This window comes from Trypanosoma equiperdum (genome assembly GCF_001457755.1).
Source record: "Trypanosoma equiperdum strain OVI genome assembly, contig: ctg_549, whole genome shotgun sequence".
Classification (NCBI taxonomy): domain Eukaryota; phylum Euglenozoa; class Kinetoplastea; order Trypanosomatida; family Trypanosomatidae; genus Trypanosoma; species Trypanosoma equiperdum.
The window spans coordinates 104,559-120,494 of record NW_027124475.1 but is presented as its reverse complement, the minus strand read 5'-3'; the positions used below and the strand labels follow the sequence as shown (position 1 = coordinate 120,494).

Sequence of the window (15,936 nt, the reverse complement as noted above, 5' to 3'; positions counted from 1 at the left end):
TTTCTGTTTTGTTGTTTAACGGATGCGTATTATCCAAAGGATGCTTTCATATATACTTTTCACGTTATACTCATAAAAGAAAGGGAATCATCCACAAGCGCAAGTCCGTTTTTGCTTATTCCTTTTTTTGCCTTCTTTTTTTTTTTTTTACTCTCCCTTTCTTGTTGGTTGATCGTTGTTTTTTTTTTTTTGTCCCCCCTTCACCTTATACTCTTCATCTTGATTAATGGGCTATATTTCAGTTGTTTTCTTTTTTTCTTTTGGGCGTTTTGATCGGGTTTTTACAGAGCCTTTGTTTTTTTTACTTTTTTCATATGTGTGATTGGTACTTTTTGTTATTGTGTGCTTATACATCTATCCTTTGGCAATCGGTTTCGTTTGTTTCTATTATGCTTTGACACGCGCCGTTTCTCGTTTTTTCCCCCTTTTCCTTTCCTTTTCCTTTTTTTAAAAAGGTCTTTACATTATTTTTGTTGTTGATTGTTATTAATAATAATGATAATATTATTATAATTTTACTGGTGATATAATTTCATTATACTGCTTTTCCATTATGGTTATAGTAGTTATTTACATCTCTTTTTTTTTCGTTTTATCTTTTATTCCTTTTATGCTTCTTCTTCTTCCTCTTCCTCTTCCAATTCTTTCTTTTTTTTCTTTCTTGTTCATGAATTATATATATATATATATATAATTCGTGTGCTCGTGTGTGGTGTGTGTGTGTGTGTGTGCATGTGTAATAATAATAATAATTAAAAAAAAGAGGTAAAAGCCGGCGTCTTGAGTTCCTTTTGGCATGCTTATGAAACTCAAATGCATTCGTTCTTACACATTTATATCTTTCTCTTCTTTTTTTTTTTGCTTTCTCTCCATCATTTCTCTCACTTCCCTTTTCATTTATTGCTTTCATTTATTGCTTTCATTTATTGCTTTCATTCATTCATTTTGTTTATTTATTTACCTGGTGGATGTTTTCTTTTCTTTTCTGCGTGTGTGTGCGCTGTGTTTGTTTGTGTCGGTGGTTTCAAACTCTTTTTTTCATAACGCGTCTCCAGAAACAGTGGCGGGAAGTTAATGTGAATGAACGAAATGAAAAGAAAAGAAGAAAATAAAAAATAAAAAATAAAAACAAAAAAGAGAAGAGAAGACATGTGATGAAAATATTTTGCGGATGATGTGCCTGACAAATCAAAAATATCCCGTTTTGGAATAAAGAAAAGAGACGAATAAAAAAAAATCTAAAGTTTTTATCTTTTTTAAAGAAAAGGGGGAGGGGGGGAGGAGGAGGAGGTGGGGTGGCGGTGCTGTGAAGGAAGTGCGTGCAGCATTAACTGGAAAGGGGGAAGCAAGTGAGGTGCATTAAGTTTACTCTCTGCATTATATATATAATTATATGTAATTATATAAATATATATATTTGTTGACTTTTATTTCTTTTTCTTTTTTCTTCTTACCAGTATTTATTATTGTGCACCCACTTGCGCGTCTTTTTTCCCCCCACCCCACCCCCCAAACTTACACATTTTCCTTACATCCTTCCAAGCACTCATTTTGCTTTTTTTTCCCCCTTTTTTACATGTTTTAATGCTTTCATGTTTATGTCTTTTTGTTTTGTTTTGTTTTTTTTAAAAAAAAAGAAAAAAAGGGGAAATGACGTGTTTCCCTCCATTACCCTAAAGGAAGCTCCATATAAAATGTACACATCAATAATGAATGAATAAGTGGATGGATAACTAAATGAGTAAAGAAACTGGAAAAGAAAAGGAATACGTATAAGATGAAACATGTGCAATTGTTGAAACATTTTTGATTGCGTACAAATGAAATAATGGAAAGGAAGAGAGTATAAAACCACAAATTCAGATATACGCACACGCATGCACACACACACGCATGCACACACACGGAATAAAATAAAATAAAAAAAGGGGAGGGGGAGGAAACTAAAACAAATAATGAATGAATGGGGAATATAATGCATGAAAATAAAGTATACAGAGATATACGTGTATGTTTTATATATGAACATGTTTTCTTATATGTTTTATTATATATTTCCTTTTTTTTTTCCCCATCCCCTTTGCACACCCTCTTGTATCCGTTAATTTCTTTTTTCTTTTTTGCAGAGCACTGGAGAATGTGTTTTGTGTCCTTTTTTGTTTCCTTTTTTCTTTTTCCCTACAATATTAAGTTTACATTTCCGTCACTGGTGCTCTCAATTAAATCTAGAAACTGTCTATATGTGTATGTGTGTGTAAGAGAGAGAAAGAGAAAGAAAGAGAGAATAAAAAAGGGAGAGGTATAAAGAGATATAAAGAGACGGTAAGAATATGAATACATGCATGATTTTTTTTTTTTTACGGTTATTATGCGTTCAAACTTCTATCCGCGAAAAGAGAAAGAAAATATAAAAAAGTGGCGTCGTTCGGCTATTGTTCGGTTCGAGGATCGTGAGAAAGGAAAGAGGAAGGAGGAAAAAGAGATTATTCCAGAACGTGATGTAAATAAGTTCAAAACGCTTTTTTTTTGTTTTTTTTGTTTTAAAAAAGCTAATAAACGAACTCGCTTTCTTTACTGTTACTAATAATATTATTATTGTACTCTTTTGACTTTTGCCTTCTAAATTTATACCACCGTTATTGTTGTTGTTGTCGTTCTGCTTGCTTCGTCATTCTTTTTTTTTCCTTTTCTTTTTTTCCTTTTTTCTTCTTTTTGTGGTTGTTGTAACGGGTATCTGATGAGAGCGTAGCAAATACAATTTGGGAGGGTGAGTGAAAAAAGATAAAATAAAATAAATACTAAATAAATACTTTTGTTTTTTTATTTCACGTCTTATTTTGCTCATGCGCTCACCACCTTTTTTTTTGTTTTTCCCCCTCATTTTGCTGCTTTTCTGCTCCCACCCACCACCAACAACAATTTTACAACCAACTCGGGGTGAAAGGAAATAAAAAGTAAAGTTTTCAAAAGAAAAGAGAAAAAGAAAAAGAAACGAAAGAAGGAAGGAAGGAATTACAAAATGAAAGAAAAATAAATAAATAAATAAAAATTTGACAAGGGCGGGTGTGGGAGATTTGACGGAAGGAAAGAATTTGATCCCCGTGGAAAAAAAAAACGTAATTTTTTTTCAAAAAAAAGAGAAAAAGCAAAAACAACAACACACCCACGGAAAAGAAAAAAGAAAAGAAGAAATAGAGAGAATTTAGCGGAGGTGTGTGTGTATATATATATTTTTTCTCCCCTCCTACCAAAGTGGGTATTTTATAAAATAAATGTAATCGATGTTTCGTATCATATGCCGCCTTTCTTTTTCTCCTTTCCTTCCTTCTTTTTCTTACTTATATTATTATTTTTGTTAACTTTCCACGTGTGACTTTAATGATTTTCTCAGAGCTTTTGTTTTTTCTCCCTTTTTCTTTTTTGGTTTTTGTCTTTTATTTTTCAAAATATGGTGGTGGTTGTGGTGAGGGTGTCGTGGCGGCGCAATAGAAGGTGTAGAATTGTTTTTGAATCTTAACAAAAACATGCGCATGCGTCTGTTTTTTTTTTCCCCTTCTTCTTCTTCTTTCATTTGGCGTGTGTTTTTTTTTTTGTCATTTTTTTTTTACCCCCCCCCTCTCGGAGGACATTAAGAAAAAGAAGGAAGAAGAAAAAAGAAAAAAAAGATGAAGAGAAAGGGAGCAAAATAATGATAGTAATAATAGTTCTAATTGGTAATAAAAAAGTAATATATATATATATATATATATAAGTAAATTAAAAAAAAAAAAGAAGAAACGAAAAAAAAGAAAAGGAAAACGTTGAATGCATGATGGAGCGTGTGAGTTTTTTTTTTTCCCCTCTCCTCCTTTCATTCAGCGGAGATTATTCGGTCATGTCTCAAAAATAAAACAAAAAGAACAAAGAAGGGAGATGACAAAAGAGCTGTGGAGAAGTTCATGAAAAAAAAAAGAATACAAAAGGAAGGGGAAAGAAACAAAAGAGGAAATGAGTAAGATCTGCGTTATATTTTATTTTAATAAAATATAATGAAAAGTAGTGATGATGGAAACAGAAAAAAAATGGGGTGGATAAGGAGAGAGAGAGAGATGAAGGGGGAAAAGGAAGAAAGGAAGGAAGGAAGAAGAATAAAACAAAAACAAAACAAAAATAATAGGGAAAAGTTTGCAGGTGAGGAGATGAGTGTATGAAAGAAAAATGTACCGTATTTGAATGCCTACAACACATATCATGGCGAAAAGAAGCGGGATGTTGCTTTTTGTAACAATGAGTTTGAAGCTGAAAGGGGCGACAGCGGCAGCAGGACGGAGGGGGGAAAGAAGGAAATTTTGTGCTGAAAACAAAAAAAAAACGAAAAAGAAAAAGAGGAAAGCCCATTCACTTAAAATTTCCAAAATTGGTTTTGAATGGGCTGAAAAATGAAATAAGAAAGTAATGAAAGAAGAGAAGAAAAGAAAAGAAAATACAAGAAGAGGGAAATGAAAGATGTAAACACAAACACGTACAAATGCAGGTATATAATTTGATTATTTTACTTGTATACGCATTTGTGTATTTTCCTTTCCCCGCTGTTGTGTTTACTGCGGCTTGTTGTGTCGGCCGGTGACAGATGATATGTAGTTGATGACATATGCTTCCAATTCTCTCTTTTTGTCCCTTTCACACCTCTTGATAAATTTATCTATCTATCTATATATATATATGTTATAAATATATCACAAAAATTACATATATATTTATGTATGCACGTGCGTATGTACGTGTATACATTTTTGTTTGTATATGCATGCGTCCGGTTGCGTTTTGTTTTTATTTCGTTTATTTCGTTTTTTTTGTTTTCACTCTGCTTATTTCTGCTTATTTTCGGTGATAGCATGTCTTGTTTGTTAACATGTGTGAGAGATGAACTGCTGCGCGTGTGAGCGTACAGTTCATACTTGTGCCTGTTTGGAGCCCCTTTTTTAAATTACTGCTTACTCTGTATTTGTTTGCTTGTTTTGTTTCGTTTACCCGCTCCAACTGAGCGATTTGGCTCATCGAGGCGTGGCGCTGTGGGTGTCCAGAAGTGAAAAGCTAAGGGAGAATCACAAAAAGAAAAAAAAATAAAAAATGAAAAACAACAAGACAAAACAAAACAAAAAAGGGGAAGAAACGAAAAGGGGTTAAGGGCAAAAGGGTTTCCCATTCGCTTCTCCTTTTCCTTTTCTTGCCCCCTTCTGTTAAAACAACAACAGGAACATAAGCAGGAACTGTTGTGATAAGAATTACTACAATGATTATTGCAGCTTTCAGAGATATTGAATGAGGGATTGGCTACAAAAAGGAATGAATGTATGCACATATGTATATATGTATATGCGTGCATGTTTGCGTTTACGTGTTAGTTTGTTTGTTTGTTTCTTTGCGTGGCGTCTGTGGTGGGTGGAAGGAAGTGTTGCTTCTGCCAATTTCGCTATCTTATTTTTATTATTATTGTTACTACTGCCATTACTATTACTCTTATTATTGTTATTGTTACTACTATTTTTTCTTTGCATGTTTCATAACCTTTTTTTTTCTCTTTTTAGTTGTTGTCGCCGCTTATGTTATTTACTTTCTTTATCCAGTTGAAACGTTTTAAGCTATGTTTACAATCATTTTTTGACCCCGTAGGGGTATGATATACATACATGCATATAAACATGTATGTATTATATATATATATTGATAATGATGAGAAATCATTTTTCACCCACTTTTGTTTTTTGTTTCTGAAGGTGTCGGGACATTCTTCTGATACTCCAGCGGTGTTTTTTTTTTCTCGTTCATTTAGACCTTCCATATTATTCTGCCACAGTTGCTGTCTTTGTGACCACAATTACTGTTTTTTTTTCTTCCTTTATTTTACGAACATAAAAATATCTACGCTAATTTAAATTCATTTCTCCCCCTTTCCATTCAATTATCATTAATAACAAACAAACAACCAAGCACTTCTAATTAAAAAAAAAATATGCACTCACTTTTCTGCACGTGCACTTGGACTTACACAAGTTGCCGGTGGAATACTACTACTACTACTACTCACGGCGTTTCGTGCTGTTTATATCTATATTAAAACTATATATATGTAACTGCTATTCCTGTTATTATAATAATTGTTATTGCTATTATCACTATTATTGTCATTTTTTCTAATAATAATGATAGTAGCATTAGCAATCAATTACGTTTTTTTATATATATCCTACAGTTGAAAGGGTGGAGGAGAAATATATATATATATATATATGCGTAAGTTTATTCCCTCTTCTCTAATTGAATATCCGAATTAGACGTTGGTTCTTTCTTTCTTTTTTTCTTTTCTCCTGTCCTGTCTCCACCTTCTTCCCTATTCCGTTTTGCTGTTGCAACATTTGGAGGGGGTTGTAGATGTATGGGTGCTGGGAATGGGGGAAATATGTCAAAAATGAAACCTAAGGAAGAAAAATAATGTAAGGAGAGAGAAGAAGAGAACTATTGGGGAAAATTGAATCAAAAGGAACAGAAAAGGGAAAAAGGAAAAGTAAGAGAGATTTTTTTAAAAAGGGGGAAAAAGAAGATGTGGAAAGTAAGGGTAAAGGAAAGGTAAGTTGAAGAAGCGAATCAGCGGATTATTACCTGAGGAGGGGCGGGGGGGGGGAGGCGGTAATGACAAGTCGCCCGCAGGATGGATAAAATTTACGGGCCAAACAAGTGCTAAATCAGGAGACAGGTCGTACTTTTATTATTATTATTATTATCATTATCCCCCTTACTGCTGTTTTTAATGTTTCTTTGTCCCTTTCTCTGTTTCTACGCTTCCACTGTTGCGTTGACGGAAGAAATGGGGTAACTTTGTCTTTGTCTTTTTTTTTTTTGAAAGGCAAAAAAATTCTTAAACTTGACAGATACCAAGGCTCTCACACCCTTGATACCAATATGCGGTCACTCCTGCGCCTCTATTTTCTCCTTTTTTTTCTTCTTGCCATGGAAAAGCAAATCTCGACTTTTTTTTTTGAAAGGAGTACGTTCGAACTTCACCGGTATATCGCCATTGAGTTGCTAACAACCGAAGTACATATCAGTTGACAGAAGTGCAATATTTCTTGCTTGGGACTTACGTTAGCAGGAATTTGTTAAAAAGGGAGTGTAGCAACAACAATAAGAGATAAGGTGCATAAGGGGACCTGAAGCACAAAGGGAGGGAGGAAAGAAACGCACGCAAAACAAGTCAATAAATAAGAAGGAAAGTCCCATGCCTACTTTACCCAAGGCCGAAGCAAAAGAGCTTTCTGCGTTCGTCCAGTCGTGCGTCGAATACAAAACCAATGTTTGCTTCACCGATGTCACCGCCTACGAAAGCAACCAGAAGGGTGTACTGTCCTCAGGACTCGCTGTTCTTGTTGGAACTCATAAGCAACTCCGTGACCCCGCCGTCCAGCGTTTACCATTTTACAATCCCGCTGTTGCTGAAGCTATTGAGCGGGTGAAGGAAGGTGGGACGTACGGCGTTTTGGTGGAGGGACTTGCGAATGCGGCAGGCTCAAAGTTCGTGCGCGTTGTCGTTGGTGAGGTGCCCACGAAGGCATCTCGCAACAACTGCCCTGCCCGACCGGATGTTGTGACTGCACTTGTAACTGCTGCATTGGACGAAGTTAAAGAGCCTAATGCAACGGTGGATGTCTTTGTGCTTTCCAATGCTGTCCTTCCCATCGCTGCTGCTGTAGCACGCTGTGGAAAGCACAACTTCTCCGCAAAGGATGGTGCGGCAGCGGCGGCTTACAACAGTGGTAAGGTCAGCCGGTTGCAGGTGGTGTTCCCGGATCCGCCCGCGATCCCGCCAAAGGACTTGGAGGCGGTTGCCACTTCGACGCAACTCTGCCAGCGTCTTGTTGACGCGCCTCCCAACCTGCTAACCACTGCAACCTTCACAGAAATTGCGCAAGGCTACGCAAAGGCGCTTGACTTCGATGTGGACGTCATTTGTGGTGACGATTTGTGTGAGCGCGGCTACGGAGGCATATACAGTGTGGGAAAGGCTGCTTTTGAGGCTCCTCGTCTCGTAACGCTGTTGTACACACCGAAGGGCACTCCCGTCAAAAAGGTGTCCCTCGTCGGCAAGGGCATCGTGTATGATTGTGGCGGTCTCGCGCTCAAGCCGGCCGACTACATGAAATTGATGAAGCATGATATGGGTGGAGCGGCAGCCGTGTTTTGCGGTTTTCTGACAGCTGTGCGGCTTCAGCAGCCAGTGCAGCTCAGTTGCACATTGTGCCTCGCGGAGAACGCCATTGGTCCTAAGAGCTACAGAAACGACGACATCATCGTTATGAAGTCTGGCAAGACGGTGGAGGTAATCAACACTGACGCAGAGGGCCGCATTGTGCTCGGCGATGGTGTTTTCCACGCGACGAATGAGTTGTCCTTTACCCCAGATGTTGTCATCGATATGGCAACTCTTACGGGAGCACAAGGTATTGCCACTGGTCGCCACCATGCGGGATTGTACGTCAACGAGGAGGGGGCTGAAGCTGCAATGTTGCGGGCGGGACGGGAGTCAGGGGAGACATGCTTCCCGGTGCTTTACTGCCCGGAATATCACGAGCCCGAGTTCAAGAGCAATCATGCCGACATGACCAACTTGATGGAGAGACGTGACAATGCTGGTGTTTCATGTGCTGGTTACTTCATTACTACCCATTTGAGCCCGAAATTCACTGGCGCGCACATCCACGTGGATTTGGCGTACCCAGTGTTTAACAGCAATGGGGCAACAGGCTTCGGCCCTGCCTTACTTACCGAGTACTTCCGAAAATTGTAGCCACATGGCGTGCAAGTATCGGTTCCCGAATTTGGAAAATCGTTGTAGGGGAAACGAATGTGAATGAAGGGTCTTGACTGCCCATGTTGGAGATTTCTTCTACATGATTTCCTTAACCTGCTCTCTTGGGGTTTGTGTAGGCGCGGATTGGGATGAGGTCGTGGAGGAAAAAGGGAGAACACATACACACACACTCATCCACCCACTCACAAGGGGAACTGCGGGAAAGGGGAAGGGAAGGAAAATAAATACATGGTGAATTCTTCTTTGTTTTTGAAAAAAAAATCCGAAAATCATTCGGCTTCCTTTTATTTATTTATGTACTTCCTGCAGTCTTCGTCATCGTTACTGCTGTCACTTGCTACTGCAGCCGTTGTGGTTGCGGGGTTCATTTATGCCTCTCTAGGTAACCCTAACGGTCATCGCTATGCCCAGTGTGCGGTGTTTTGTGAGTTTACTCGTTTACTCGCTACAGCGTTATTATTATCATTATTATTTTTACTACTTTACTGCTATGCATATCATCTGAGTTCGCTCCCGTATGAAGTTGGACGAGGCGGGGTAAGTTGAGGAGGGAAACACAGATAAGAAAAATGGGGTGTAAGACTGAGGCTCGCGGTATTGTCGTTATTACTGCTGTTACTGCTAGTTGGCGCCACTGTTCTTTAGAATTGTTGTCTGTTTTACTTTACTTTTTTTTTTCGATTTACACCACACAAGCGTTCTTGGAATTGTTGGTTATCTCCTGCCACACACCAAGCGTTTTTAACTTTGGACCAGTATGAGGGTTAGGTAGAGCTGTTTGATGTGTGGTGCATCACTCCGTTGTTTTTTTTTACTCTGTTCTTTCTGTTTTATTATCGTGTTGGTCACGGGACTGCTGGGACTTCATCGCCCCGCCATGCGGCTCTTGTTGTTACGCTCTTTCTTTTAAATCTTAATCGGTTCTCTGTGACAAATATACGGTATATCCTTTTGTTTCTTCTCCTCACTCTTGAATATTTGTTTCCTCATTTGAACAAATACTGTTCTTCCCTTCATGTCCACGTGTATACATGCACGTGTAGAGGCTCTCGCTCGTGGAAAGGAGAGAACCGCGGTGGTTTTGGTGAGGTGAGAGTTGTGCTTAGTTGCGTGTTTCTTCTAAGAGACAACTTCCCCCTTTCCATAGGGCAATCTGCACCCCCCCCCTCCCACCCGGCAGCACTAGCGGATGGAAGAAATCATCGAGTTGTGTGCCTTATGTACTTCTGAGGAGGGGCACATGGATTTTGTGTTGGGATCGGTGCTTACCTTTATGTTGCAGAGGACAGCGCAAGTGGCTCTCCCTCGAATGTCTGCATTGGAACGTGGGAGCCTGACATTGCGCCTTATCAGTGCTGGGGGGCTCCAAAATGAAACATGTCGACATTTCGTATTTGAGAAACTCTGTCCACCGTACAGCGCTGCACTGGTACTGCGGCTAAGTCACGAGCTTTATTTAAGACCCACCGAGCGCATGACAGCGTTCTCCAGGCCAAACTCCTCTGAGTCGCCGACACGTCTTAAACACTCCTTACCACTTTTTTCCCTCGTGCGTGGAGCCAAGGATGCCTCCCGGTCCCAACCACCTGTGGACTTTCGCAGCACTGATGTCAGTGAGCTACTCTCTGCACTCCTTGACTCGTGGAATCCTGCACATCCCACTTCATTGTCATTAGGGGAACTTCCACCTGGTCTCGCCACCTTTTTGGCCTTCCAGTACCCCTTGCGCATCTTGGTGATGCTCCAAAAGGATGTGGTTGAACCGTTTGTTCCGGCATCGTGGCGAAATACGTGGCATCAGCTTTGTTTCGAAGGAAGCGGACGCGGCTCGGTGGACTCTCTGCACAATCTATTGGTGGGTGGGATGTGCGAGGGCTTTTGGCCTGCGCTTCGGCGTGTGTTAGTGAACCCTCTCCTCGGTGGGGAGAAGGATTTGAAGGAGAAAGAGGGTGATGGTGATCAATTCGATGTGCTTGAAGGCACCACCGTGTTGGCTCTACACGCAGTTTTTCGCCTGTGGTTAGGTGAATTACGGCAAATGTGGAGTGCGTTGGGGGGAGGTGTTGTGGTTAGCGAGAGCGGGGGTCACTCGGCACAAAATCCCTCGTTTTGCGACACTTTGGCAGGTGGGCTATTGTTGCTGGAGCAGGACGGGGGCCTGGAGGGCTGTGAGACCGTCGCTCTTTGTGCACCACACGCCCTCCTTCTTGTGTTGTATGATGGATACTGCTTAGCTTCGCAGGTGGTTCGCCACGCGCTAGACCACCCCAATGTAGCCCTTTTGGGGCCGTCCTTCGCCGATTTAGAGAGCGACGGGGGGCCGTTGCTTGGGGAGTTGGGTGTTAAGAGCGGGTCCGCCTTTTTCGCTGCGCTGGCTCTGCGGCTACCGGTGTCACAGCTTTATATTGCTGGACGCGTGTGGCAGTTGCTTGAGACGATTGTCTCCAATAAGGTCAGGGGCAAGGAGAATGACGAACATGTAGCGGTGCTTCGTTCAAGACTCCAGGCTATGTTGAGCAGCTTTGTCTACAGTAACTTGAAGTTGGGGACGACTCGTAGCAGCGAATTGTCTGTGGGGGGTGCAACCCCGGTCACACAATCTCCTTCTTCAGCGGCTGGTTTAAGGGCAGATGAGACACCGCGCGCGACATTGCGGCTAAAGCGCCTGCGGGTCACTGAGCCGTCATCTCAACCTGGCACCACAACAGGTGGTGATGGTGGTGGCGGTTTGAACGCATCCCATGCGGTACCAGGAGGTCAAGATATCGCCTCTGCCGTACCGCTCCTGTGCGAAACACTAATTGAGTTTGCTCTTAGTGAACTTTCTCAACCTGTGATTCCCGCTCAACACCATTCCTCAGCAGCGGCTGTTAGGGCCTCTGGTAACGAAGAATCGCTGGGTGGCACACGCTTAGTGCTTTTAACCCCACCTCACATTAAGGGTGTCCTTAATCTGCTTTCACCTACGTCCTCCCAGTTACCTTCGTTCTGTTTGACGCCGGTCTGTGACGTGAGTTGCGTGCTGATGTCGGTGTTACTGTATCGGAGGTGCGCGACCTTGCACCAATGGCTGCTCAATGAGAAGCGAGCTGAGGTGAGGGCAACTGTGGCGACTCGTTTAACACGGCGTACACGGCAGTGGGGCCGTTTTCTCGCGCCGTTGGGCCTGTTTCGCTACGTTCCGGTGGCGGATGTGCTGCTGCCCCAATGCCTCCAGGCGATGGAAGGGAAAAGTACGTCAATGGCGACTGACCTGATGCCAGCAACAGATGCTGCTGTTGTTGAGTTCTGCGGTGCCGTCAGGGTTTGTATTGTTCAGCATACCCGCTGACAATGCTGGCTGCGCTGGGGGTATTTGGTATGGTTGTTCGGTGGGTTTTCATCATGGTGTCATGTTTTGGTGGACCGTTATGTTTACCTTGTCGGGTGTTGCTTCCACACAAATTTTTCCTGTTGCTACCACATGTATACCCGTGTGAACTTCACTAACGTGCCCCTTGCCTTTCCTGCTCCTCACTTCTAGGTCGTCTAACAGTCAGTTGACCCAAGGCTTCTCAACGGTAATACGCCCCCTTCGCAAAGGGTAAAGTGGCGAAGAAACAAAGAGGAGTGTGTATTCCGGAGTAAAAGTTGTTGCTCCTGACCCTGATAGGCGACTTCTTTTCATCTTCACGTATTACTACCACCAGAGGAAAGAAGCCCTCAGGTGCATTAATACATTGCTTCCATACGTCGGATCTACTTGCCTTTGCGCTTGCTCGAAATGAGTGTCACTGAAGGAGATGAACGTGCTACTGAGGTTGGACCGGAACCCAAGCTTGTGATAAGTGAACCGAAGCGCTTCGCGATTCTCGTAGTCGGTGTTTTCGGCTGTGTTTGTGTGTCCCTCACCTTCGGCTTCAACATATTCAGCGGAGATTTGCAAGAGCGGTACCACTTCACACAGGCCGAAATGACGACGATCAGTACCGTTGGTCTTGTCTTATCTTACTTTGGTCTGCCCTACGCCTTTGTGTACGACTACTTCGGTGTTTTCCCCGTATTGGTGATGGGTTTTGTCATGATGGCCACCGGTTTGCTTTTCATGGCACTGACGTTTGGGGGTACCATTACCGCTTCCGTTGTTCTGTTGTGCGTTTTTAATGGCATCTTCAACTTTGCAAGTGGCCTTTATGACCTTGCTTGCGTGGTGACGACCCTAACTCAGTTTCCTACTGCAAAGGGTTGGATCGTGGCGGTGATGAAGACGTTTATTGGTTTGGGCTCCGCCTTGCTGGGGGCAATACAGTTAGCGTTCTTCGAGGACGACCCCACGAATTACTTTTATTTCCTTCTGGCGTTTGGGGCTGTCGTTGGTATTGTTGTGATGCTCGTGATGCGTTCGGCTCCTTACATAATAACGGACTATATGCTCAAGCACCTAACGGAAGAGGAGATAACGAGACGTGAGGCAACAAAGGCTGTGTATTTAAGACAGGAGCCTCCTACCTTGCGCTTTGCTATTGGGCTGCTCATTATCACTGTGCTCATCATTGTTCTGCCCCTACAAAGTGCCCTGATTGCGTATACGGATGTGTCGCCGTTCAACCGAAAGGCCTCTACAATAGTGTTTGTGGTTATATGGCTTCTGTATCCAATTGTTTGCCTACCGGCCAAATGCCTGGATAAAAGCTGGAGGTTCTGGCGTAAGGAGAGCCAGGTTTCCGCGGGGAGCATTGAAGACCAAAGAAGGGACGACGGATCGTCCGACGGTGAGATAGATGAGCTGGACTACATCCCACCACAGTACCAGACGCGTTTCATTGATAGCGTCAAGACATTGAGGCTGTGGGCGCTCTTTTGGTCACTATTTTGTACCCTTGGGGCTGAGTTTGTTGTCTTGATAAACACCCGCTTCCTTTTCGCTGCCCTTGCCGGCAAAGAGATTGATGACTCCCTCAATACTTTACTAACTGTGCTGAACGGTACGGGAAGCGCCGCGGGCCGTCTCATTATGAGCTACCTTGAGATATGGTCACAGAAGCGCAAGGCGGAGGATCGTATTCCCATCACAGTCACACTCTTCATACCAACAGCCGCTATCACCATCATGCTTGTTCTCTTTCTCACCGTGTCCAATGAATACGTATTACCGTTTGCGTTTGTTGTGGGTGCCATTGGAAATGGCATCATTGCCTCGGTGACTATCCTTGTTGTGAACACAATTTACGCCAAGGATTTGGGGTTACACTACAACTACTGTTTCGTCGCCACGGCCTGCTCCACCATACTGTACAACCGTCTCTTGTACGGGGAGTGGTATACGTATGAAGCTAACAAACTCGGGGTGGAGGTTTGCTTGGAGCGTGTGTGTGTTCAAATGCCACTTCTCGTTATGCTCGGTCTCAACTTGACTGCATTTGGAACAAATACATACGTGCACTGCGAATACCTCAAGTTGGTTCGATCGGCACTGGAGGGCCGCCGGGTTGCAGCCGAGTCCCTCCCTGAGAAACCGGAGGGTGCGAATGATATCAATTCCATACGGCTTGAGTTGCCAGCGGAGACGAGTGCTGCACCTTATGGCTCAAGGGACCGCAGGGGGACTGAGTGATGATGTTTTGGCTATCTCTCGAAGGAATATTAACACTGTTAGCAGGGATGAGCATAAAATCAACTTGCAACGCAAAGAATGTTTATGGATGGAGTGAGTGGACCCTGTGCCGCGACAAAATGTGTGTGTGTGTTTTGTAACGGATATGAGGGCGTGCGCAGCACTATGATGTGGAAGTGACAACAACAATATGAAGAGGAATTACTCTGACGGTGCTTTAGAATCGCCATATTGCTTTATTCGGCTAGGGGCCACCAGGACTGCTCTGCATATTACAGTCGAGGAAGAAAGGGTATCGATAATGTTGAGCTCATAGTCTCATTATCCCTCCTTCTTGAGGGTGGTGAAATGGGGACGTCTTTCAAAAGCCAAGCTTATTCAATACTTTCTATCGTACTTTGTTTTCCCTTCACTATTGTAAGTTCATATCTTTATTTCTTTCTAGTTTTATTATCGCGAATATTATTGATGAATGTGCCGAAGGGTTTGTGTGGTAGCGTTTTTTTTTTCCTTCGCCCCTTGGGGATATATTATGAAATAAATCCATAACGGTGGAGGCTTGTTATTAATATTTTTCCTTTCCTTTTTATTTTTCTGAACTCTCCCCTTACTACTTTGTTTGGTGCTCCTGAGTCGTTTGGTTGTGGGAAATAACGAGATTGGCCGACGCTCCTGGTGTTGTAATTTGACGCAAAGAGCCATAACTTCTCCATTTCCCCTTTACTTATCTGTTCAAGTAAATAAATATATGTATGTGCATGATTTCTTCGTATAACCTCTTCTGTCTTTTTTCCTGTTACTGGCTCCACCTCACCGAGACATTATGATGCGAGTCTAACACTCACCACCCCAAAGTGAGACGAGATTTTCCGTTGTTGTACATTTGTCCCTAGTCTCCGATTCTTTTTCTTTTTAAAATTCCCTCCTATAGTAGGGGAACCACAGGTAGTTTTGTATATCTGTGACGAGCGCCGGTCAGCCGTTTACTCTATTCACTCATTTGTTCGATGCGCGACCATGTGTCTTCACAACTACCTTCATTTCCGTCCTCATTGTTAATCTGTCAGCACCGTTGTTCGATTCTCGACTGCCGTGTTGTTACGCTTACTCCATTTTGTTATTTCCGTTGTGGAGATATGTGTGAGAGTACCTGTATGGGTCTGCGTTTTCCTTGGTGTGCCATATCGCGCTCAACTTTTCCCAGTCTTATTCTCTACTCTCCCGCATTTTTAGTTTTACTCTTTAGGAAACAGTATTGGAGGCCAGGTGCTTCAGTTGAGCATACCATGTAGTCTGCCGTATCTACCAAAATGTCAGAGATTTAAATATCGGATAACTCGTACCGAGTGCGGGGGAGCTGTTTTCTATGAGCAGTAAAAATGTTGAATTATATCGCACTCTAATGTCGAGAGTGTGAAATACGGGGGTCACATGACGCCGCCTCCCCACGTGAAAGCGGTTTGTTCCCTAAAGAGTTGCATTAACTGTGGGGCGGGCG

General features: G+C 42.5%; 3 protein-coding genes across 3 annotated transcripts; all 3 read left to right on the top strand.

Annotated features, from left to right (window-relative positions):
- Window positions 1-7,255: 7,255 nt before the first annotated feature.
- Window positions 7,256-8,821, top strand: TEOVI_000233400 (aminopeptidase, putative; the record flags this gene model as incomplete). Its single annotated transcript, XM_067225425.1, has 1 exon — window positions 7,256-8,821. One exon carries the CDS (start codon window positions 7,256-7,258, stop codon window positions 8,819-8,821), a length of 1,566 nt encoding a protein of 521 aa, XP_067081526.1.
- Window positions 8,822-10,034: 1,213 nt separating this feature from the next.
- TEOVI_000233300 (uncharacterized protein) lies at window positions 10,035-12,176 on the top strand (the record flags this gene model as incomplete). Its single annotated transcript, XM_067225424.1, has 1 exon — window positions 10,035-12,176. The coding sequence occupies one exon, from the start codon at window positions 10,035-10,037 to the stop codon at window positions 12,174-12,176; it is 2,142 nt and encodes a 713-aa protein (XP_067081525.1).
- Window positions 12,177-12,608: 432 nt separating this feature from the next.
- On the top strand, window positions 12,609-14,438 carry TEOVI_000233200 (Nodulin-like, putative; the record flags this gene model as incomplete). The annotated part of the gene is made up of 1 exon (XM_067225423.1): window positions 12,609-14,438. The coding sequence occupies one exon, from the start codon at window positions 12,609-12,611 to the stop codon at window positions 14,436-14,438; it is 1,830 nt and encodes a 609-aa protein (XP_067081524.1).
- Window positions 14,439-15,936: the final 1,498 nt, after the last annotated feature.